Source organism: Arabidopsis lyrata, assembly GCF_000004255.2.
Source record: "Arabidopsis lyrata subsp. lyrata unplaced genomic scaffold ARALYscaffold_6, whole genome shotgun sequence".
In the NCBI taxonomy this organism is placed as follows: domain Eukaryota; kingdom Viridiplantae; phylum Streptophyta; class Magnoliopsida; order Brassicales; family Brassicaceae; genus Arabidopsis; species Arabidopsis lyrata.
The window spans coordinates 7,441,362-7,465,464 of record NW_003302550.1 but is presented as its reverse complement, the minus strand read 5'-3'; the positions used below and the strand labels follow the sequence as shown (position 1 = coordinate 7,465,464).

At 38.7% G+C, this 24,103-nt stretch overlaps 7 protein-coding genes across 9 annotated transcripts; 3 read left to right on the top strand and 4 right to left on the bottom strand.

Annotated features, from left to right (window-relative positions):
• Nucleotides 1-805: 805 nt before the first annotated feature.
• Nucleotides 806-2,674, top strand: LOC9307863 (B3 domain-containing protein At5g18000). The gene is made up of 4 exons (XM_002873819.2): nt 806-1,130; nt 1,469-1,763; nt 1,858-2,153; nt 2,227-2,674. Exons 1-4 carry the CDS (start codon nt 1,032-1,034, stop codon nt 2,461-2,463), a joined length of 927 nt encoding a protein of 308 aa, XP_002873865.1. The 5' UTR covers nt 806-1,031; the 3' UTR covers nt 2,464-2,674.
• Nucleotides 2,605-5,372, bottom strand: LOC9307862 (anthranilate phosphoribosyltransferase, chloroplastic). Its single transcript, XM_002871747.2, has 9 exons — nt 5,040-5,372; nt 4,819-4,930; nt 4,266-4,409; nt 4,029-4,190; nt 3,638-3,910; nt 3,464-3,554; nt 3,326-3,385; nt 3,093-3,211; nt 2,605-2,980 (listed from the first exon to the last, which is right to left on the bottom strand). The coding sequence occupies exons 1-9, from the start codon at nt 5,255-5,257 to the stop codon at nt 2,825-2,827; spliced, it is 1,335 nt and encodes a 444-aa protein (XP_002871793.1). The 5' UTR covers nt 5,258-5,372; the 3' UTR covers nt 2,605-2,824.
• Nucleotides 5,373-5,762: 390 nt separating this feature from the next.
• LOC9309932 (protein QUIRKY) lies at nt 5,763-9,791 on the bottom strand. The gene has a single exon (XM_002871746.2). It carries the CDS (start codon nt 9,106-9,108, stop codon nt 5,947-5,949), a length of 3,162 nt encoding a protein of 1,053 aa, XP_002871792.1. The 5' UTR covers nt 9,109-9,791; the 3' UTR covers nt 5,763-5,946.
• On the top strand, nt 8,962-14,580 carry LOC9307861 (putative disease resistance protein At4g11170). 3 transcript variants are annotated; one of them, XM_021022117.1, is made up of 7 exons: nt 8,962-9,055; nt 9,830-9,937; nt 10,710-10,833; nt 11,024-12,307; nt 12,465-13,581; nt 13,686-13,988; nt 14,081-14,580. In XM_021022117.1, exons 4-7 carry the CDS (start codon nt 11,820-11,822, stop codon nt 14,537-14,539), a joined length of 2,367 nt encoding a protein of 788 aa, XP_020877776.1. In that variant the 5' UTR covers nt 8,962-9,055; nt 9,830-9,937; nt 10,710-10,833; nt 11,024-11,819; the 3' UTR covers nt 14,540-14,580. The 3 variants fall into 3 exon arrangements, with proteins under 3 accessions (XP_020877776.1, XP_002873864.1, XP_020877775.1); XM_002873818.2 differs by having other exon boundaries at nt 9,830-10,833; nt 11,036-12,307; XM_021022116.1 differs by having other exon boundaries at nt 9,830-10,833.
• Nucleotides 14,581-17,142: 2,562 nt separating this feature from the next.
• LOC9307860 (probable disease resistance protein RPP1) lies at nt 17,143-18,851 on the top strand. The gene is made up of 2 exons (XM_002873817.1): nt 17,143-17,693; nt 17,816-18,851. The coding sequence occupies exons 1-2, from the start codon at nt 17,143-17,145 to the stop codon at nt 18,849-18,851; spliced, it is 1,587 nt and encodes a 528-aa protein (XP_002873863.1).
• Nucleotides 18,852-19,135: 284 nt separating this feature from the next.
• Nucleotides 19,136-23,726, bottom strand: LOC9309930 (nucleolar transcription factor 1-A). Its single transcript, XM_021022151.1, has 6 exons — nt 23,475-23,726; nt 23,009-23,169; nt 22,787-22,922; nt 22,634-22,693; nt 22,467-22,525; nt 19,136-19,372 (listed from the first exon to the last, which is right to left on the bottom strand). The coding sequence occupies exons 2-6, from the start codon at nt 23,014-23,016 to the stop codon at nt 19,351-19,353; spliced, it is 285 nt and encodes a 94-aa protein (XP_020877810.1). The 5' UTR covers nt 23,017-23,169; nt 23,475-23,726; the 3' UTR covers nt 19,136-19,350.
• On the bottom strand, nt 20,718-22,079 carry LOC9307858 (glutathione S-transferase T2). Its single transcript, XM_021022137.1, has 2 exons — nt 21,109-22,079; nt 20,718-21,030 (listed from the first exon to the last, which is right to left on the bottom strand). Exon 1 carries the CDS (start codon nt 21,985-21,987, stop codon nt 21,109-21,111), a length of 879 nt encoding a protein of 292 aa, XP_020877796.1. The 5' UTR covers nt 21,988-22,079; the 3' UTR covers nt 20,718-21,030.
• Nucleotides 23,727-24,103: the final 377 nt, after the last annotated feature.

The window sequence follows — 24,103 nt, the reverse complement described above, 5'->3', positions numbered from 1 at the left end:
CAAGGACTCAACAAGAGCCGAGAGTCCGACACGTCAGCAAAAACACTTCTCAAATATTGTTATATATAGAATATAGATATATAGATTGTTTCAGTGGCTGGCTCTTATGTATTGTGTATGGGTTACATTTAGTTGAAGTCTGAAGTGACCATTTAATTATAGTTTTCAAAATATTGTTTCAATTTACCATAGAATTTCCAACTTCTGTTTGAATTTTATCCTATAAATAACATTACTTCTCCTTCTAAATTATAAAGACACGCATTGCCCAAAATGGAAAACTATAGAGACACGCACTTGTTAGGGTCGATGTGGATTGGATCCCTTTCTTCGATGACATATTGATACATCGATATATATACATGTTTCTTATGGTATTTAAGAGTACTAATGTATAGGCTATGTGACCCCAAAAAATAAATGTATAGACTATGTTATATTTTTTAGCTAAGTGAACTTTATACTATCTTATAAGTTTCCAAACATTTAGCATGTTTAAAGTTAATAGTTGTATGTGCTTGACAAAAGTTTACGGACTAGCTTGTAATATTTAGGAATGAGGTTTTAAAATTAACCAAAATTTGCTGTGAATATATTTTATAAGGTTAATAGTTATGCAACCAAAAAAAAAAAAGTAAAGAAAGAAATACATGACGCTGTCTTTATTCAGAATTCAGTTACTTAAAATAGGAATTTGCTCTGCTTTTTACGTGTCTACGAAGTCACGAGCTTATTGCTGTTTCTGTGTATTATTACAAAATCAAATTACGATAACAAAAGTTTGATGATTCATGGGAATCTTTTTCAACTAACCAAATTTAAAATTAATGCTGAAGTTAATGCAGAAAAATAAAACACTTTGGCTGTTTTTAGAGATAAAAGTGTTAAGAGAGCTCTCTTTTTCCCCATTCTTTGCCCATAACCACAGAGAGAGAAAGAAGAAGTAGCGAGAGTGAGTGAGATAGAAAAAATGCGAGTGAGTGAGAGGTTTTGAAGAAAGAAGGATTTCAAGTCCAAGGATAGAACCAGAGATGGTGAGAAACGGAGTGTTTGGTCAGGTTATGGAAGAAAGAGATAATCCAGCATTCTTCAAGATTCTTCGAAGGGAAGATTTTTCGTCTGAAATGATGGTAAGTCTCATAATTTCTCATACTTCATCACTTATTTTCTTATTAGCCTTTTTTTCTTATGTTTAAAGATCGAATCTTTTTGTCCTTCAGTGTGTTTCTTGTAGTCTCATGAACTTAGATCTGTCTGTTCTTGCTCTTAACTAAGTTTACTGCTTTTTCCGATTTCTTGTTGAGTTCTTGTGTGTGAAATAATCGGATCGAACCACATCGATTTAACCAGTGAAAAAAGGTTGAAACTTTGACTGTATTTATCACTGAAATTGAAGAATGTGGCTTCATTTTACCATTTCTTGATGTTCTTTCTTTTGATATTTCTTGATGTTGTTGTCCCTCTGAAGAGAATGATTCCGCATCACTTGATAAGAAGCATCTCCGACAAGTCTTCGTCGTTTAAGATGGTCTTAAGAGTACCATGGGGAAGCTCATGGCAAGTTAAAATCTCCAAGAACCCAATTTTTCACTACATGGAAGATCGTGGTTGGAACCAGTTTGTGAATGACAACGGCTTGGGTTTAAACGAGTTTCTTACTTTCACTCATGAGGCAAATATGTGCTTTAATGTAACCATATTCGAGGCAGATGGTACGGAGATGCTTAGACCAAGACAACCTTCAACCATTGCTTCTAGTTCCGGTAAGTATTCATCTATGTGATTGCTTTTTGAATGTTTATAAACAAGAAGAAGACAGTGTTTAATTACTTTTGTGGGTGATTTTGATGAAAACAGGTCGGAACAAGAGAGAAGAGAAGAAGAGCATCTACATAGATGTGAAGAAGGAAGAAGAGATAGAGTCTTGGTCTGAATCGAGCTATGCTGGTCATAAAACAGCTGAATCTACAAGTGGGAGATTGAAGCAGAAACAGGAGCTTAACTTGAGAAAGAAGGAAGCCGATAAAACCGAAAAATCCAAGAAGAGGAAGAAGAAGAAGGTGGATACTGTTTGTAACGATTCTGAAGCCGGCACTTCATCTCTTGTTCCAGAATTCAAGCTCACCATAAAGAAATCACACCTCTTGTTCTTGGTAAGATTAAGCAAGAAAAGACCAGTTACACACTATGGAATGTGTATTAATCTAATGAAAATCTGTGATTCAGGGGATCCCGAAGAAGTTTGTGGATATGCATATGCCAAGTGAGACAAAGATGTTCAAGATTCATCATCCGAGAGGAAAGAAGTCATGGGAGGTTTGGTATGTGGTCAATGATGTACAATCAAGATTCTCTGGTGGATGGAGTCGTTTGGCCAAAGAGTTAGGTTTAGTGGTCGGAGATGTTTGCACGTTTGAGCTCATCAAACCGACCGAGATGTGTGTCAAAGTCTCCAAAGAATAGACTCCATGATGATGATATGTGAGGTGTAGTTGGAGAATTAGTGAAGAACTTGTGCTCAATGTTAGGACTAATTTCATAATTGTGTTTTTTCTACTTAATGCTTAGGTGTGCTTGTGTATCCATTGATGAATCTCATCTCAGTTTGAGTAAAACAGATTCATTCACTTTATTAAAGATTATTGTTGTAATGTTTACATGAAGAATGCGTATCTGTCTCTTCTCTCTGGTCTCTTCTTTTCTTGCTTGACAAAAAAAACTAAAGTTACAAATGCTTCCAGCGTCTTCCTTTGGCACATTGCCTTGATCTTCATCTACAATTGCAAAGGTGATCCGTTGAATACAATATCGTAAGCCTCTCTGGTCACTGAGATTTCTGAGCTAAGTTCGAGATGTTTATCCATGAATCAAGCGTCTTGATAGCTTTCCCAGACGATTGTACTTCACGTGCCAAGGTTACTCCTTCAGCTAGCGTTTGAACTCGGTTGCTAACCAGAAGAGCTGCAGCTGCGTTTAGGATCTGAAACAAGATTTTGAAAAAAAAACAGATGAGAACAAATTGCAGAAGTTCACGAAAAATGGGAAAGTTTTCAGAGAGAAAGAGAATGTTGAATCCGCAAAACAAAACATACCAATGAATCTGCAATTGCTCCACTTTCCCCTGAAAGCACACGTCTTAACACATCCGCATTGTAGTCTGGATCTCCTCCTCGCAAATCCTCAAGAGTACAACGAGGAATGCCAAAGTCCACTGTCAAAAAGAAATAAGTTTCAATTTAACTAACTCCCCATATTTGACCAAGCTGCATCTGCAATCTTCATGATAGAGAAGTGATGAAAAGCTAGAGGAAAGATAAATCTTTACATGGGTCGAATGAGAATTCTTCTATCTTTTCCGGGGTTACATCATAAACTAGTCCTCCTCCTGTTTTTCATTAAGCCATGATTGGTTAATAATCGTTGGATAGTAAAAGTCATCACTTTTGGGAAGAGATAATCTTACCTAACGGACTCATTTCGTCTAGACCATATGAATGAACCACCAGTGCTCTTTTCATTCCAAATCGTTGCAGCGCCTTTGCCATCTTAACAACCTATGAAACCACACAAGCAAACGGTTAGTAAATGTCTTGTTTTTGTTGATGAACAAGCTAATTTCAGCAGTAAGTAAATGTACCAGATTTTTGTGGTATACACCAACGACAGCATAAGACACTCTAGCAGGATTAAGCATAGGTCCCAATATGTTAAAAACAGTTTTTATTTTAAGCTTTTTCCGGACAGGACCAACGATCTTCATAGCTGGATGATACATTGGTGACATCATAAAACCGATCCCTCCTTCTTCAACACATCTTTTAATGCCCTCTGGTCCCAGGTCCAGCACCACTCCTAATGCCTCTAGTACATCAGCACTTCCACAAGCAGAAGAACTCGAACGATTCCCTTGCTGCAAAATAAATATTCATGGTTAGACGACCAGAAAAAAGAATGAGATAATTTACAGTTAATGCAAATTTTCGAATTTAAATATATAATTCTTTTGAGGATTTTCTCATTCGTTATACCTTTGCTACTTTTGCACCACAAGCTGCAGCAAGTATTGAAGATCCAGTTGATATATTGACTGTGTTTGCTCCATCACCACCTGTTCCAACTATGTCCACAGCATCAACTAATCCTTCCACTTTCCTGGCATGCTTCATCATTGCCCTAGCCAACCCCACAATCTATCCGAATGTTTACTTATTGAAGTGCTGTAATATAGGATAATGTAATATAAGATTGACTTGATTGATACTTACTTCTTCATATGTCTCTCCTTTAGCTCTCAGCAAAACTAGAAAGGCACTAATCAGGGCCTCGTTTGCCTCGTTCAGCAAAAACTCAAGAGATGATTCAGCCTCAGATTCAGATAGATCAACCCGATCAATCAAAGTTTCAATCAACTGAGAAAGAAAAAACAATAGAACAGAGCAAGCACATAATGAGAACATAGTAATCTCATGATCTAAATCTCAGTCTTCAAAGCCATTGGAAGCTCAACCAAAATAAAAATGCTTTAAACCTATTGAGTAATACACTTTTACTCAAATCCAGAAAACCATCAACTTCTTCCAGCCATACAAATGAAATTTAAAGAACACACAGGACCAAACATGTTTAGTCAACATGAAGCTCGAGATTAATCCAACTCAGAACACAGATAAAAATGCTTTAAATTATCAACTCAATCCAACTCAGAACGCAGATACATACATTAACTACTAGATTAATCAAAACCCTGAACAGTTCAGCAATCAAGAGACTTAGAGACAAGAGATCAAATCACAAACTTATCCTGAAAAAATCTGTCACCTGGTTGAAAGATTTGATGGAAGGAGGGCTGGCATTTTCACAAGCAGGTGGCAGAGCTTCAGCTGCACTAAAACCACCGCTCAAACCGAGATTCTGAGGGAAAGCGAAAGAGCTGCAGCAATTCAATGGATCAAGAGCACAACCAATTAACCACAAACAATTTCAAAGGATGTGTTTTACTCTAATAAGCAGACACCTAAACCCAAAAATCGAAGCTTTACCTGCGACTAAAGGAAGATTGGGCATGCCCACGAATTGGGGACAAAGCTCCGATAGATGAGAATCTTCGCCGACTCAATGTCGGAAAAATTCTAACTCCGGTCAAGTTGGTTCTTCTGCAACTACTTGACGCATCATCTACGGCGTTGAAAGAAGTTAAGATCCCTGAAAGCTTGATTCCGGAAACTATGGAGCTCGTTGCCGCCACCGCAATAACCATCGCTCGATTACTTAACCAGAAACTAGAGAAAATTGAAGGAGGGAGAGAATTCTATGAAGGATGTATTGTTTACTCTCTATGCCTCTATGGACTAAAGCTAGCGCCTTTAACCAAATCTTAGAATATTCAACTGTTGGACTTGGATTTTTAAGACCAGTTTATTATTTTATTTTTCTGGAATATTGATTATTAAAATTAAATGATGGGACGTGCTTTTAGTCAAATGGATAAGTACAATTAACTCCGTTTTTTCTACTGGAATTCGATTCCACTAAATCGCGTTAATCTGCCTAGTAGAGATTGGATATGGATCGGGTTTGTCGATCCAAAAATGTCAAAAAAAAAAGTAGTGGATAACTTACTTATTTTAGTCAAATTTACGAATATTGTTGTTGGTGAAACAGTACTTACGAACTTGAGCAGTGGATAACTTACTTATTTTAGTCACCAACAACAATATTCGTAAGTACTGTTTGGTTTCATTTCCGCACATTTATCACTCAGCTAAAAAAAAGTAGGTTCATAATTTTGTCATATACCAAACACGTTTTTGTTTAGACAACGTCAAATAAAGCACCTAAATAGGAAATGATATGAAAACCAATTAGTGGCCCATATAACCCAATAATAAGGCCCAATAAGTTTAAACGACCCAAAATATATACATCAGCTTCAAAAAAACACCAAGATCACATGAGCCGATCAGATAACGAAGGTAGTCGCCGGAAGAAGTTTAACACAGGAGAAGGTTTCCGGTCACGGAATATAGGATGCCGGAAGTAATAAAACCCTGACGCCATAGCCACCATCTTCGTCGGCACAAGATACAACACCAACGCCACAAATAAACACAGCCCAACGAATATACCCGTCGCTCGTGGGTCTCGCCACGTCACCAAAGCTTGCATTTTCTCTCCTTGCGCCGCTACTTCACCAAGAATCGTCTGAACTCGAGCTCCGACATTTCGTAGCTTATCGTACCTCAACCTAACCATCTCCGGCGGCCGGTTGCTCGGTACGACGTCAAACTCCTCGTCAAGCTCTTCTCTATCGGCTGCATCAGCCAACGAGAGTCTTGGATCAAAGTGAGGAAGAGCAGCACGTGACCTGAATCTGTAATTCCACGCGCCGATCACGAACAAGTAAAACGCTAATGTCGGAACTATGAGATCCGGGAACCAAATCAGCATCACGACAAGAGCGTGAACTAGTAAAGTCGATGTCGGATTCTTCCAGAAACGCGTGTCATCCACCCACCGCACTATGTCGACCATTCCGGCGACCACGTTAACAATGCGGAGCCAATTTGCTCGGACTTTACGCATACTGAAAGTGTGAGAATCGGCGTCGAGCATGTACCGTACGATCTCCGGCCTTAAAGGCGGCTCAGATCGTGACAAATGAGCGGCCAAAATCTTCACGGCAGCGTTCCTCAACATCTCTTCTTGAATCAAACTCAACGGTTTAATGTGATGCATCAAAGGCAACAACGGTTGAGTATACACGTGTAAGAAATCCAACGGTGGAGCTGATCTCACGAATCTAACGGCCAATTCTATCTCTCCCAGTTTTTTAACACCGCCGTTAACTAGCATCAGAAGGGGATACGTATTTCTATACGCTTTACCAGTCTCCAGCGTAGATATACGTATACGAACTTTACCGATACGGAGATCCTGACGCGTGGCTTCCTTTCCACCGTCGATTTCGAATACTCCCCAGCTATCGAAGACTCCAATCGTCAAAACCGTACACGGATCGTATACTTTCCACGTGTACTGTTCGTTCCATTTCGGATCTAAAGAATCCGACACGGTTCGGGTACGGACCCATTTAGTACCGTATTTCGCCACCGTGTACGCATCCGTGGAACCTTTTCCGTTCACCGTCTTCATCGGCAACAGATTCTTGCAACCGATTACACCGAGCTCGACGATTCCTACCGCCGGTTTCCATAACTGCCTCGCCGTAGGTCGATAATCACTGCACACGTGTACCGCCTCGTCCATCACGTGATAACCACCGTCGAAACAGAGTCTCAGATGTACTCTAGATCTGTTTCCTCTTTTCTCGTCGTTTGGATCTTCGAATCCGAACCATCTCGAAGCCACCAAACGATCATCGACGCGTCTCTCGATTGAAGTGAGAGGCACGCGCGCCATACCGACGGTGACTGGCCCTTTCGATGTTCGATACTCCAGTGTGAAAACAAGCTGATCGGAGAATGGCTCGGCGGCTACGAAGAGTAGATCTTCGTTCCATGACGGCGCTCCGTTACGAGTAACGGCGGATTTGGTTTTCTGCACTTGGAAACCTAACTGAGCTTTTAACTGAAACGACGCCTCTTTAAACTCCGTTAACTGTGGCGGTAACAAGTCTTGTGCTTCGATCACGGCGGCGCGTAGATACCACAGCTTCGACGACATGTAAACCTTCGCCCGTGCGGTTACGTTTCCGGCGGTATCTGTTTTCCAAGCGTCGGGAAATGATTCGTCTGCTTGAGTTCCTGTCCACGTGGCAAGCATTAGATCACTGTTGTGAGCTCCACCTCCTTCGAGACGGTACCATTGTGGCGCCAATGGACTATCCGGTGGATCTCGGAGCGGAATCTCTGACACGTCAAAGCAAATTCCACCGAGGAATTGGCTAGTTTCGAATCCCGTCGATGAATCCCACACGGAGATCTCTAGAATTGGAGAAGAAGATAAATCCGGTGAGTCACGGAGGAAGGCGAAGGTTTGATCCCACTCGAAGCAAGAGGTTTTTCTGGCGGGTTTTGATTGGATCATTGTGCCGGAGAGTGAGATCTTTGTGATTGGACTCCCGGAGGTTGGTAAAGACCGAGCTTTCACGACTCGGACGAAGACGTAATGCATTTTCTCCACCAAATCAAACGTGGATCGTTCGATCGTTGACACGTCGGAGATCTCTGATGTGTAGCTGGCTGTTTCCGATATGCTTCTCCGTAGTGGTTGTGGTCCGTTTTTGATTTCTGGTATGGAACCGGAGACAGATCTTGAAATGATAACTTCCGGTGATCGCGGCGCCGAAGCCCAGCTCATTGAATCTTCTGACTCAAGTACAACATCTTCACCGTCTGGTTGGTTCTGCGGTGGCTCTTCCACCGGTTTCACGTCTGCTTTATTCTTATCTGATTCCGGTGGCAGAGTTGGTTCCGACGCCGCTGGTTCTTCTCCACCAACCGTAACATTTTCTTGTAACGGTGGTGAGGCTTCCTCGTTTGGCTTAAGACCCTCGGCTGGCGAATTCTCCTCCGGTGGCGGTTGAGGTGGTTCCGGGGTTTCTTTAACTTCAGCAGGATCATCATTAGTCTCTGGTGGTGGCTGAGACTTGTCTGGACCGTCTGCCATCGTCTCCTCCGTCTTTTCCTCCACCACCGTCTCAAGAGGAGCTACCGTCGGTTTCAAAGGAGGAGGCTTTTCATCGGCGTAGTAAACCCTAAGACCAATCTCACCTTGCACAAGATTAAACAAACTCTTCTTCTCCAAAGGATAATATATCAAAGCCTCTTCTCCTTTACCAACAAACTGATCGGGCCCAAGTCGGATCCTACCGAGAAAATTGTTCCTCCGGGTTTGCCCAAAGTTCTTGTCATGGTACATGTCAAGCTCAAGAACATCGGCAAAGAGCTGATGAGAAGGTCGCTTTGCGAGACTGAACTCGAGTGTCTCGTTCCAAACAGGGTTTAAGTCACGGACTATGGTTCGTGTTCGTCGTCTTTGGCCGTAATAGTCGACAATAACGTACGGGCTTGACGTTCCATGGCCGTCTTTTGGTGTAAGATCCTTTGCGTCTACTACTTCTACGACCAACTTCCGAGTTGTTGCCATTTTGTTTTTTCTTATGAAAACTGTGTGTCAATGCATGCATAGGATTTAACTAGGCTGAATTTGTCTGAAGATGGCTTTGTGAAAAGATAGAAAAGATAGAAAAGAGATAGAGCGTGTAAAGAGAGAAGAGGTTTGATTTGCAGGATTAGTGGCCTAATAATGGTAAGAAAAAAGTGTGAAAGAATCAAAAAGTAGGACAAGTTAAATTAAATTATTTTAGGTGCATCTGATAGGAAAGAGCCTGTGTTTTTGTGTTTATATGTAAAAATAGTAAATATGAACTGTAGTTTTATTGAGATATTCACTGAAGATACTTGAAGAATGGGAGAAAAATATGACAGATGTCGCAGTTGTTGCATGCACATTCAAAACTGTTCAATCGAATCAGTGTTTAAGAATTTGTGAATTTTCATTTTTGTACTGAGTGTAAAGATTTTAGTTTTCGACCATACATATTTTGAGTTAAGCCATAGAATTTTTTTTTTTTTTAATACGTGAGATTCTTAACTTGATATAGAAGCAACTCCTGTCAATTCACACTTTGTTTACTATTTCTTTTGTAGTTTTCCCATTTTGCTTTCCCTTTTTCGGTTTGTTAATTGAAATACATTCATATGTTTCTCTTTCTGGTCACAGATTACGTAATTCTCTTACTTTCGGCTTTTGTTTTTCTAAGTTGCTTTTGACTAATTGAAGATTCTCTCTTATGGTTCTTTAATAGCTTTAGACTTTAGTATACACAAGGAGATTGAAGGTGGGTGGATGACACTCAATGCCACCAAGGACATGTCAGATTTTAAGCAAATTGCTTTTGTTCTTTCTTCAAAAGGTGATTGGTCTATTTGTCTCTCCTTTTTCTCGAATCTCACCGACCTTTAGCTTAAATAGCTCCTCTCAATCAACCATTCAGCGTCCCTCATATTCCAATGTGAGACAAGATATATTAAGTTTGGTTCAATTGTATGCATAGTAACTATATATATGCACTATATTAATATGATCACAGGAAGGAAATTATGAATTTGTTTAATCTCTTCTTGATTCTCCAACATATTGTTTAGTCATTCCTACTAAAATTATGCTTTTTTGTAAATTGTTGATGAGTCTGACTACCAATAACTTCATTCACGACTTTTTAGACTTGGTCTTTTGCCTATGCAGTCTTTCTAGCTTTTATATTAGTTCTTATGAGCTTAGATTACCAAAGTTAGCTTGGAAATATTAATGTTTAGCTTGCCTAAGCAAAAAAATTAACATGGACCAAGACATAAAACAGATCATTAGAGAAGAAGAAGAAAAAAACAGAGCATTGAGGAGTCCAAAGATAGAGGATAAACATTTGCATCCATCACTAAGTGGTTCAAATTATTCTTCTTCTTTTAGCCGAGATCACACAGATTCTCACTGATGCACACACTATGATAATGCAGAGTTAGTATAGGAGGCTCAATCACCTGGTTACCCAAAAACAGAAGAGATTTTTCATCCATATCACTACTCTTCTTCGAAATGTTCTAACTCTGCTATGTGGATCTTTCTTTGCAGTCCTCCAAGACTTACCTCTCGAGTTGAGACTCTTCTCTCTACTTTGTTCTATGCAGGTAGAAGTATTTAAATAATGGATACAGTTTTTTAAAAAGAAGAAGTGAAGAAACAAAAGCTATGTACCTACAAGGAAGCTGGCGCAAGATAATGCACCAGAGAGTCCTTCTCATACTTAATCATGTGAGTTCAATAGAGCTACAAGCTTTGAGAAATCTAATTCAGCGTCTTAGTCTTGGAAGTAAGATTATTGTGACAAATAAAAATATATCTACATAATAACGGGATCGACCAGAAATGTAATTTCTCTTTTATTAAACCCTAGACCCCAATTGATTGAGCAAAACTGAGCCTTCACGTTCTAATTTTTAAGGGTGTTCTAAAGGGTGTCACAAGATGAGGCAAAAAAATCTCTAAGGCAGGACATAATCCAAGGCGGGCCCGAGTGGAGAGAATGATAGGATGGGTTTCTCCACAGGTTGGATGGATGAAGCTTAATACGGACGGGGCTTCGAGAGGTAATCATGGTTTGGCTATTGCAGGAGGAGTTTTACGGGATGGGGATGGCAATTGGTGTGGAGGATTCGCGTTTGATATTGGGAGATGTTCCGCACCGCTGGCAGAATTATGGGGTGTGTATTACGGTCTTTATATTGCTTGGGAGAAGAAAGTTACGAGGGTGGAGTTGGAGGTGGATTCGGAATTAGTTGTTGGGTTTTTGCAGACAGGGATTAATGATTCACATCCGCTGTTTTTCCTGGTACGTTTGTGTTATGGCTTTATCGTAAAGGACTGGATAGTCCGAGTTGTTCACGTGTATAGGGAAGCTAATCGTCTAGCAGATGGATTAGCAAACTATGTTTTTTCTTTACCTTTGGGTTTTCACTCTTTTGTTTCTGTTCCATTGGAACTTGATTCGATTGTAAGGGACGACGCTCTAGGGTCTACACGACCAAGACAAATTCCTGTTTGAGTACGTTTTTTAATTTTTAAAAAAAATCTGGGATGTGGCAAAAAAATTGGCATGTGGAAAATTTTTAAAGGATGGCCGGCGTCATTGACTTTACAAGATTCCCCACTTGAAAATGGCATCATCGTTCGTGAGATAATTGTCCGATTTGATTGGCGAGAGTCAATAAAAATAAAAACTTCTCTTTTAGATCTTTCTCATGGCTGATTCCTCTGTTTGTTATCCTTCTTCTTCATCATTTCATTGGTGGAGATACCATGTCTTTCCGAGCTTTTGCGGAGAAGATGTCCGTAAGAACTTTCTAAGCCATCTTCAAAAGGAGCTACAACTTAGGGGAATCAATGCATTCAAAGATCATGGAATCAAGAGAAGTCGATCCATATGGCCTGAACTTAAACAAGCCATCTGGGAATCAAGGATTTCTATAGTCGTTCTCTCAAGTAACTACGCTGGTTCAAGCTGGTGCTTGGATGAGTTGCTAGAGATCATGGAATGCAGGGAAGCTGTGGGACAAACATTGCTGACAGTTTTCTATGAGGTGGATCCATCCGATGTTAGAAAACAGACAGGAGCTTTTGGGAAGGTCTTTGAGAAAACTTGCTTGGGAAGAACAGTTGAAGAGACGCAGAGATGGAAGCAAGCTTTAACAGATGTTGCTAATGTCTCTGGCTATTGCTCTGAAAAATGGTTAGTGCAATAATCACAGTAATAAATAAAATCGCTGGGTCATCTCTTTGATAGACAAATCATGTTTTTTATTTATGCTTTTCGTTTGTCGTTTTATGTATAATTTTGAGATTCATTATAATCATTTGATAGACACAACGGTTTTTCTATCTATTAGGGACAATGAAGCAAGTATGATTGAGAAAATTGTTGCGGATGTTTCGGAAGAGCTGAATTGCTGCACTCCTTCAAAGGATTTCGACGATTTAGTTGGATTGGAAGCTCATGTCGCGAAGTTGAATTCGATGTTATGTCTACAGTCTAATGACGTGAGGATGATAGGGATTTGGGGTCCTATTGGAATCGGTAAGACCACCATTGCCAGAGCTTTATACAATCAACTTTCTTCTGATGGTGATGAATTTCAGCAAAATCTTTTCATGGAGAATGTTAAGAGAAGCAGTAAGAGAAACAAACTTGATGGTTACAGACTGAAGCTGCATTTACAAGAAAGATTTCTCTCTGAAATGTTCAACCAAAGGAATATAAATATAAGCCATTTAGGTGTAGCACAAGAAAGGCTAAAGAATCAGAAAGCTCTTATTGTTCTTGATGATGTAGATGATGTAGAACAACTACATGCCTTGGCAGATCAAACTCAATGGTTTGGTAATGGAACCAGGGTTATTGTGATTACAGAAGATAAACAGCTTTTGAAAGCTCATGGGATTGATCATGTCTATGACGTGTGTCTTCCATCTAAAGATGAAGCCTTTCATATCTTTTGTCGATTTGCTTTTGGAAAAACCTCGGCCCCAGAAGGCTACTATGATGTAGCTGTTGAAGTTGCAAAACTTGCTGGAGATCTTCCCTTAGGTCTCAGCATTTTAGGTGCATCTTTGCGAGGGATGAGAAAGGATGAGTGGATAAACGCGCTACCTAGGCTTAGAACCAGTCTAAATGGGAAAATCGAAAAACTATTAGGAGCATGCTATGATGGGTTAGATGAGAAAGATAAGGCTCTGTTTCTTCATATCGCGTGTTTGTTCAATGGCGAAAAGGTTGATCGTGTGAAGGAATTGCTTGCAATTAGTGCATTGGATGCAGAATTTGGACTTAAAGTCCTTAATGACAGATCTCTTATACATATATGTGCTGATGGATATATAGTAATGCATTGTTTGTTACAACAAATGGGTAAAGAAATTACTCGGGGACAATGTCTCCACGACCCCGGGAAAGGTAAGTTTATAGTTGATGCTTTGGAGATTTCAGATGTACTTGCAGATGAAACCGTAAGTGTTGACACATTCTTTCCATGTTCCTACTCATCACAATGTCCACTTTTGCTAATATGTTTCATTAATTAACTGCGTTCTTTCTTTTGGTATATATGCAGGGTACAAAAACTGTTTTAGGAATATCATTAGATATGTCCGAAATCGATGGTCAAGTGTATATAAGTGAAAAAGCCTTTGAGAAAATGCCTAATCTCCAATTCTTGAGGCTATACAATAGTATTCCTGATAAAGCAGCCGAGTTTGACTTACCTCACGGCTTAGATTATCTACCACGTAAACTTAGATTACTACATTGGGATTCGTACCCTATAAAATGTATGCCCTCTAAGTTTCGTCCTGAATTTCTTGTCGAACTTACTATGCGAGATAGCAAGCTCGAGAAACTTTGGGAAGGTATTCAGGTATGCTTATCATATCAAAGTTTCTAATGGGATAATCTTATCCTCTTAAAATATTCTCTCTGTTTATTTCATCTGGCTGTGTATGTTTCCAGCCACTGACAAGTCTCAAGTATATGGATTTGAGCGCATCCACAAACATTGGAGATATTCCAAACCTCTCAAGAGCAAAAAATCTGGAGAAGTTGTATCTTAGGTTCTGCGAAAATTTGGTCACAGTTCCTTCTTCTGCTTTACAAAATCTTAATAAGCTAAAAGTGTTGGACATGTCTTGTTGCATAAAACTGAAGACTCTTCCAACCAACATCAACTTGGAATCCCTCAGTGTCCTTAATCTGAGAGGATGCTCGAAGCTGAAGAGGTTTCCGTTTATTTCAACGCAGATTCAATTCATGTCTCTTGGGGAAACAGCGATAGAGAAAGTGCCTTCGCAAATCAAGTTATGTTCTCGGCTTGTTTCATTGGAAATGGCGGGTTGTAAGAACCTTAGAACAATACCACCTTTCCCTGCAAGTATAGAGATTGTGGACTATCATGGTCAGGAGTCGAGCTAATATACATTGAGTATCTGCATAAGCAGTACGTTATTGATCAATTGCATGTACCGTTTCCGTACGTTTGCATATTTGAAAGCCATCATACATCGGGTATGCCTGTTTGTTGGGAATTGAGTCCTTGATTAAACCTGCAACAAAGAGAAAGCTTTAGCAGAGCAAAGAGAAGAAGAAGAAGTCGACAAAGAGAGTCAACGACAGAAGACAAGTCAACAAGGAAGTTGGGCTTGGTGTTTTTCTGTTTGGTGTGATGGGCCTACAAGTGAAAAGGCCCAAACTAGTGAAGAGTGTTTTGTCTAAATGGTTGTTAGTAGGAGTGGTAAGAGTCTACGAGAGTTGTTAAACGTTGCTTGTATGACTTCTATCTAGAAGTAAGGTCAATAGTTAGCCTAGTGTTTAGGAGTATGGCTTGTGTAAGAGTCATGATTAAGGTTCATGTGTCTAGAGTAGCAAGTGGAGATAAACCACTATATGTATGTGTTATGTGTGTTGTGTAAGAGTATCCTTGTGATCCAATTAATACAATGTAGAAGATTAAAGCAAAAACGTTTCTTGTGTTCCTCTCTAAGCAAGAACAAGAACATAGTGTGATAAAGAGAGAGACATAAAGAAAGAGTGAACTAACCTCAATGAGGTTAGATGTAAGAATTACAACACTGTTAGATACGTATACATGTAATGTATACATATATATTAAACTGAAAGGAAAAAGTTAAGTTTATGTTCTTATGATTGGCAAATCTTTTGGTTTGTGCAAATCTTAGTTGTTGCAAAGTTTCTTTTAGTTTTGGTTTAATTGCTGTATTGTTTCTAATTTTCTATGATGTTAAGATCCAAATAAATCATTTCACATCGAGCACTCTTTAGGCTCGAGATATGTATAACAAAGGGTACTAAATTCAAAATTTCGATTTTCTAGACTGACACGTGTCCTCGACCCATCTCCTCTACCCAATATTGGTAAACTGCAGTGTTCAGCTTGTTCGCGAATGTCCACTGGTTTCAAGTATAAGTGCACTAAAAAGGATTGCCAGATTAATTGGTTTAAGATAGATGTTTGCTGCTTTTTAATTCCTGAGTATAGCACCAACAAAGTCCATGAACATCCTCTATTCATCGCTCCATTCAATTACGACCATGAACCTTTTCGCTGCAATGGTTGTAAGAGAGGTCTTACCAAGAATCGTCTACAATGTAGTACTCTTTGCGAGTATTCCATTTGTTATGAGTGTGCTACGATTCCAAATGAGTTACACTATAAATACGATAAACATCCTCTCACTCTTTGCTATGGAGAAGACACGGACGGCAAGTATTGGTGTGAAGAATGCGAAAAGGAAGTAAATCCGTCCGAATGGTTTTACACGTGCAACATATGTTGCATCACTATTCATCGTAATTGCTTATTTGGATTTCACGTTTATCTGAAGCCTGGTAACACTTTCAAATATCATAATCGAAGAATGGTGGAAGTTCTTGACAACAAGAGTCGCACTCGACCGGTTTGCAGCCGGTGTGAGGATCGATGTCAGGGTTCCACTTACTTCAAAGTCGATGTGGGGACTGTTTGTGCTTCGTGTCTTTATAAATGTTTATAGAAGATTATTTACTTATTGTATCTATGATGCATCGCATCTTTGTTACTCTTTTTTGGTTGAACACACTTACCAGCTTGCACCGTGTTGGACCAAGTTGTTTTTGAGTTTTCTTCAGTTCCCGCATTTGCTTATGTGTTTGTTTAATTCCCTCTGTTTTTCAAATTCTGTTCTAGTCCGATGAGGACTATGTTTTCAGGACGTTCTCTTATTCTGTTGGCGGTTCTATGTAAGTTTACAATTTGATTGTCCCAACTGGAATACTCCATAGTCCATTATCTAACCGTAAAACTGGTTGTTTTAGAAACAAATTAAAGTTTATTGATTAAAACTCTCTTTTCTTGCAAGATTTTGAACGTTGCAATGTCATATTTTACTGATTGAACATCAGCTGAAATTTGAAAACGTGTAAGCACGTACAAGATTAATCAATTGTAGGGGCTCTTATATTATGTAGAACCTATTCACGTAGGCGAATACCAAGTCCAAAAGTCTTCTTCAAATATATTATTGGCCGCCCTATGTAAATTAAAAGTAAACATTGTCCTACGGCCAATTTTTCTTAAAAATTATCAAAATGCATAATTAACATGTCATGGTTTTATTCAAGTATGTATATGAAGAAATAATCGAGATGGATTTTTCAAAATTATACAAACCATAAACAGAGATGACAAAACATAGATAGTGAGGTTTTGAAAGATAAGTATACTTCTTTTTCTGAAAGCCCTTAACTTTGAAAATATATTTTTTTGTTGAAGAGACCAACTATGTACAAATATATACTTGTGTTGGCTATAAATTTGATTAAAAAAAATCTGATTTAAATGACAAGAAAATAAAAGACAACTAAGATAATTATTGTTGCTCTGTTTTAGTTTTGATGATTGCCAAAATGTTTACAATAACACAATTTTGTTTTAATTTATTCGCCTCCAGCCTCTGTTAATCTAGACACGGCTCTGATTATTGGTCATCGTACACTCAGAGTTACAAAGAAAAAAAAACATGTTCTTCGCAGGAATTCTCAAGTCGATCTTGAAAGAATCAAGAACTGATGATTACAATTTTCTTCATCCTTTCATCCCTCCTTCTTCACCATCATCATCAACACGTCAATACAGTTACGACGTCTTCCCAAGCTTTTTCGGTCAAGACGTCCGCAGAAGCTTTCTCAGCCACTTTCTTGAAGGGTTGAAAGGCAAGGGAATCAAAACGTTCGTAGATCATGGGATCATGAGGAGCGATTCTATCAACTCTGAGCTCGTAAGAGCTATTAGGGAGTCAAGGATTGCCGTCGTGATCCTCTCTAAGAACTACGCCTCTTCGAGCTGGTGTCTAAACGAGTTGCAGTTAATTTTAGAGTGCAGGGTTACTTTAGGACAGACTGTTATGACAATCTTCTACGATGTGGATCCGTCTGATGTGAGAAAGCAGACTGGAGATTTCGGGAAAGTCTTTGAGGAAACTTGTGATGGGAAGACAGAGGAAGAAAAGCAGAGATGGAGAAAAGCTTTGACTGAAGTTGCGGTTATTGCTGGAGAACATTCTGTTTCATGGTAATATATACTGTTTTCGTAATGAAGTTATTCCAACTTTCATTATGGTGAAGTTATTTTAGGTTTTGTATCGAGATATAATAGTGTCCTGTCCTCACTTCATATGAAACTGTCTTTTGTAGGGCTAGTGAAGCGGCGATGATCTCGAAAATCGTCATGGATGTTTTAAACGAGTTACCGTCTTCAGACTTTGATCGGTTAGTTGGAATTGAAACTCATGTAGAAAATATGAAATCAATGATATGCTTAGAATCCGATGAGGTTAAGATAGTGGGAATATGGGGTCCTGCTGGTATTGGCAAAACCACTATAGCTAGAGCTTTATACAAAGAAGTGTCTTGCAACTTCCAGCTTAAATTTTATAAGGAGAATCTTGAGGAAACGCATAGGATATTGCTCACACTTGACCACATTGGCTTGCAAAACCATTTGGAAAAAGAGATACTCTCTGGAGTTTTAGATCATCGGGAAATGAAGATACCCGACTTACAAGAGGCGCAATTTAGGTTAAAGCACCAGAGAGTCCTTCTCATTCTTGATGATGCCTGTTCCGAGGAGCTACAAGCTTTAGGAAATCTAATTAAGGGTCTTAGATTCGGAAGTAAGGTTATTGTGACGAATGTAAATCTAAATACATTTCGGAGGAACGAGATCAATCAGATATACAAAGTTGCTTTCCCATCAAGCGAAGAAGCTCAACAAATCTTCTCATACTCTGCGTTTGGGCAAAGCTCTCCACCAAGAGGTTACATGGAGCACGCCATCGAAGTAGCGCAGTTTGTTGCTCCTTTTCCACTTGGTCTCAAGGTTTTAGGATCGGCTTTACGTGGGAAGAGCAAAGAGGAGTGGCTAATGACACCAGCTAAACTCGAAACTTATATTGACGACAAGGAAATTGAGAAAGCAATAAGATATGCATATGATGGTTTATCTGAGAAACACAAAACATTATTTAATCTGTTAACTGAAAATATAAGCTTTGGTGTGAACGTGAAAGACGCCATATTCTCGCTTTCGGAGAAGGATTGGGACGTGGAGAAAGGGATACAAACCCTAGCTGATATGGGTCTCATCTCTATATCTAGGGAAAGAGGAATCAGCATGCACTGTTTGGTACGCTTAATGTCTATAAGGTTATGTTGGACCACCAGCTTATAATTTCATTTGTTAGAGCATATACATGGGTGATACCCATTTAGTATCATTAGGAATTTTTTAGTATTATTTATAATGTTTGTTTATTGTTTGAGATTTTTTATGATACTCCTACTAAATATGTTTGCATTGGTGAGACTGGTTTAATTATCATAAAAAAAAAAAAATTGCAAAATCAAAAATAAATATATTAAAACATAGGATTACAAAATGTAATATTACAATAAAAAAAAAAAACGTAGAATATAAAGCAAAATAAAACATAAAATTCAAAAAAAATGAAAAAAAACATGATGATAAAAATAATTTAGTCGCTTGTAGTCAATTACCTTGGCCCCATTTTTGCCAAATATGTTCAATCAAATCTTCTTTCAATTGTCGATGTGTTTGTTCATGACGTATTTGAGCTCGATTGGCCATCAAATTGTTCACATTTGTAGCTGTCTCTGTAGAAAAAGAGTTGTCTACTTGAGAAGTCCCGCTTCCTTCGCCTTCTACGAAATCAGATAAATCGAACTGAGTATCTTCGTCTCGTTCATCTTCTACAATCATATTGTGCAATATGATACATGCTCTCATTATCTTGCCCATTCGCTCTTTATCCCAAAACAGACCTGGGTTTCGAATAATAGCAAACCGAGCCTGCAAGACTCCAAAAGCACGCTCGACATCTTTTCTCACTGCTTCTTGACAACTAGCAAATAATGATGCTTTCGGTCCTTGTGGGCAGGTAATTGATTGGATGAATGTTGCCCACTTCGGATATATACCATCTGTGAGGTAATAACCCATTTTGTATTGATGTCCATTGACTTCGTACGTGAGTCGTGGAGCTCGACCTTCTAATATATCATCAAACACCGGTGAGCGGTCAAGAACATTTATATCATTACACGTACCTGGAGCCCCAAAAAAAGCATGCCAAATCCATAAATCTTGTGATGCCACGGCCTCTAAAACAATAGTGGGTTTTCCATGTCCGCGTGAATACTGTCCTTTCCAAGCCGTAGGACAATTCTTCCACTCCCAATGCATACAGTCAATGCTTCCTACCATTCCCGGAAATCCACGTTCCTTTCCAGAATGAAGTAATCGTTCTAGATCCTCACGTGTAGGCCGCCTCAAATATTCATCTTGGAATAAATTTATTATGCCATCTACAAAATTCTCTAGTGCTTGGCTCACAGTGGTTGCGCCCATGCGGAGGTATTCGTCCATCGCATCGTTTGCAAGACCATATGCCAGACGCCTAATTGCGGCAGTACATTTCTGTAGGGCAGATAGACCTTGCTTCCCAGTAGCATCCTCCCTTTGTTGGAAATATGGAAATTGAGAAAGACTTTGAACAATACGAACGAACAACGGCTTGGTCATTCGAAATCGCCGTCGGAACATGCGATCATGGTAAACGGGGTCATCCGAAAAGTAATCATTCCATAATCGAATATTTCCTTCTTCCCGATCTCTCTCTATATTAGCAGCCCTTTTTTTCTTTTTTTTTCCCGCTATACGTCTACTGTAATTATCTAAACCATCTTCAAAACAATTTTCAATCCTTTCCTCTATAATATCATCAAAAGAGTCATGATCATGAGAATGTGATGCCATTACTTTTTAAGAAGCAAAACGTACAAAAAATAAAAAGAGATTTGTGTTTTGAAAAGGAAAACAATTGAAAGAGAATTGGTTTTAGAGAAGGAAAACAAATAAAAGAGACTTGTTTATAGAGAAAAAAAACAAAGAAATATTTTTAGAGAAAACAAACAAATAAAAGAGACTTGTTTTTAGAGAAATAGAAGAAAGACTTGTTTTTAGAGGAATATGAGAAAGAGGAAGAATCGTTATGAGAGTTGTATTGAGAAATATGAGAACACAAAGACATATATATAAGAGAATATAAAATCATACATTGTGCATCATACAATATAAAGTAAAACATTGCCGACCATACATTGTCGAAAATAATACATTCATTCATACAATACAAAATAAAAACAACTAGGTTCTGACCATAGAAAAACAACCACTTGCCGACCATACATTGTGCCATACCAAAACAAAAAACAAGTGGCTTCTGCTTACAAAGTACATCCGAGTAAAAACAGTCACAGTACACTACAATAAAGCAAAAGAACCACTCAATCCATTCCTTGCCGACATCACTAGCTTCCAAGAGGAGGGCCTGCACATAATTAAGCAAAAGAAAATCAAATCATATGACATATTAAGTAAACAAAACAACTTAACTAACAACACATACCTAAAGACCAGAATATTCATTCTCAGAAACAAACACATTGCTTCCAGACAGATACTCTTTGATAAGAGTGTTCTTAAGTTCAATTTCCATCTCACTCAATCCATCAGACCTTCCAAGAAGGCTGTCAAGTAGCTTCTGCTTGGAGAGTCTCTCTTTGAAAGCCAAATCCTTCTCTTTCACTTCCCACAAAAGCTGAAGTTCAGCAGCAGAACTAGCGTCAGCTCCTCCTTCACTCTTTCCCTTACCTTTAGACTTGGCTAAAGCCTTGGCTGCCTTCACACCTATAGGCCTTTGGAGACTCTCTTCTTCTACAGATGAAAGTTTAGCTTTCTTCTTGGCAGGAAGTTTGGTCTCACACCAATTGCACCATTTCTGATCAGTCTTGAGGATTCTCCAAACATGCTCAAGACTAAATTTGTTTTTTTGATCTTGATGGTAAAGCTTGTAGGCCAGCACGATAATGTCATCTTCATTCTCTCCACTGCGAGGAGTCCGAGAGGCAAACTCATAACAGCCTGCAAACTTCATCACAAGCTCATTCATTTTTTGCCATTTCTGCTTACAAGTATTTGGCTCTCGGATGGTGAGCTTAGAGACAGCAGGACATGCAGCATAATATGCTGCAACCCTATCCCAAAAGGCAGCTGATCTCTGCTCATTCCCCACAACAGAGTCTTTGGATGTGTTGAGCCAGGCACTTGCAAGTGCCTTCTCTTCAGGAACACTCCATCTCACTCTAGACGCCCTAGCTAAGGATGTGGGTGTTTGGGATTCAGAAAAAGGAGGCTGTGAAGGACTGAGAGGCGTTGGGTTATCTTCTTGGCTAAACAAGAGATTGGTGAAGGATTGAGAGGAGGAATAGTTTAAGTTGGAAGCCATTTTGTGTTTTAGAAGAGTTTAAGTGGTTTGTTTAGTTCTCATTGTCGACATTATAAAGGAAAAGCCTCAATAAATAACAAACACAATACTAATTCAAGTTACTGAGACACTAGCCATCAACATAACTTTAATTTAGATGGCTAATGTCTCATCACCATTTTATTGAACTTTAAGTTTAAGTTCAGTTGCATTTAATTTTTTTTTTCTGTTTAAATTCACTCCATCTCATCACCAACGCCACAAATACATTAAACTTCAGAGAAACTATTGTTAAAGAGATCACAATAAATTCACTATCTACTTTTTCTGTATTCATTGATTCATTTAAAGACAACTACATTCTCAACCACATCTATCTAATCTCTACTAAATTAAAGTGGTCAGTTTCTATTTAATTTCATTGTTCCTAATCTCAATTCAATTCAATTTTACACACACAGAAATTAACAATTAAAGCAATTTAGGAGTGTACCTTTCACCTACGCATCTTCTCCACAACAATTGCACCATGAAGACATTCAGTAGTATCTTCACTTTCCTGCAAATATCAACAGACACATGGATGATGTCAATGACTGATATAAAGAAAATACAAAGTTGTTTGAAAAGAATTTTAAGACTATCAAATCAAATATGTTAAGCTAACCTCATCAGAATCTTCATCAGATGAATCTGAACTGCTTGCAGCCTTGGTAGCAACAGCCTTCTATTTAAACTAAACAAATACAACTAGTTTTAGTAATAGTAAAACACAATTCATAAGTGAAATAAGTGATCAACAAACAGAAAAATTTATCACCTCATCCTCAGAATCATCATCTGAGTCCTCATCAGAGGATGAATCATCTTCAGACGAACTCTCAGACCTTGGCCTTTTTAGCAGCAGCCGCAGCATGCTTCTTGGTTGCAGCCTTCTTGGCTGGAACTTTCTTAGCCTGTCAGATGTATTAAAGCTGATTAGAAATAACTCAATTCACATGCTCAAACCAACAAAAATAAATTAAGATAGTAAAAGTTATACCTTCTCATCTTCCTCAGATTCAGAATCTGATGAATCAGAGCTCTCAACCTTCTTAGTCACCTTCTTCACAGCTTTTTACTTTTGTACAGCAGCAATCACGTCTTCCTTCTGCTTCTTAAGACTCACTTTAGTATCAACATCATCTTCAGGCTCCCTCTTACCTAAAGAGAAGCAGCAAACAAAGTTTTTATCAATAAAACGTTCAATCTCATCATTAAAGGTTTTGAATTCATGATTGAAATATACTACAGAGATAGACAAATAACACCTATCGAATTCTAAGACCTATATTCCCAAACCAATCTTACGGGTTCATGAGACAAACAAATTACACAAATACTTCCATCAGACATATCAGAAGGAGAAACATAGATATAAAAATGCAAACTTTCAAGACCAAACTCGTTATGTAACAGAGAAAGACAAGACCAAAGCATTTAAGGTAAAAGGGAACCAAAGTTCATACCTTTCAAAGGCTTATTACTGGCCTTAACAGCAGAAGGAGCGGAGGAGAGGAGAGAAGCACAAATCAAAGCTCGTTAGGATCGGCGGAGGTGAGAAGAAATCGAAAATCGCCCGAGGAAATGTGAAATAGAATCGAGGAGATGAAGCCGGAGAAGAAACGGAGAGGTGAAATAGAATCGAAGAGATGAAACCGGAGATGAAACCGGAGAAGAATCGGAGGGAGCGGAGGCAGGAGATCGGCGGAGGAGAAGAAATCGTTTTCTCTATCGCGTTTCTAGGGTTAGCGAGAAAAGAAGAATGAGAATTTTTTTTTTTTTTTTTCCTGTTTTTAGAAAAAGAAACTCGTTTTCGGAACCAATAAGAAGCCGCCACGTCAATGATACTGGGTATCAAAAGTCTCACCCCAGTGATACGGATCAAGCCCAAAAATTGTGTCTGATCCATTAAAAAAATATATTTGGGCTTTTGATACTCTATTTGTTTCACCGGTGTACATGGTCTTATAATTTCAATCTTGTGGACACAACACGCAGTTTATAAACAAAAGAAATTTTCACGTTGTGTTTGGTTTTAGTTTAGAGTAAACATCAACCACAAAAGAAGTAAAGAAAACGAAATGGCCAAAAATTT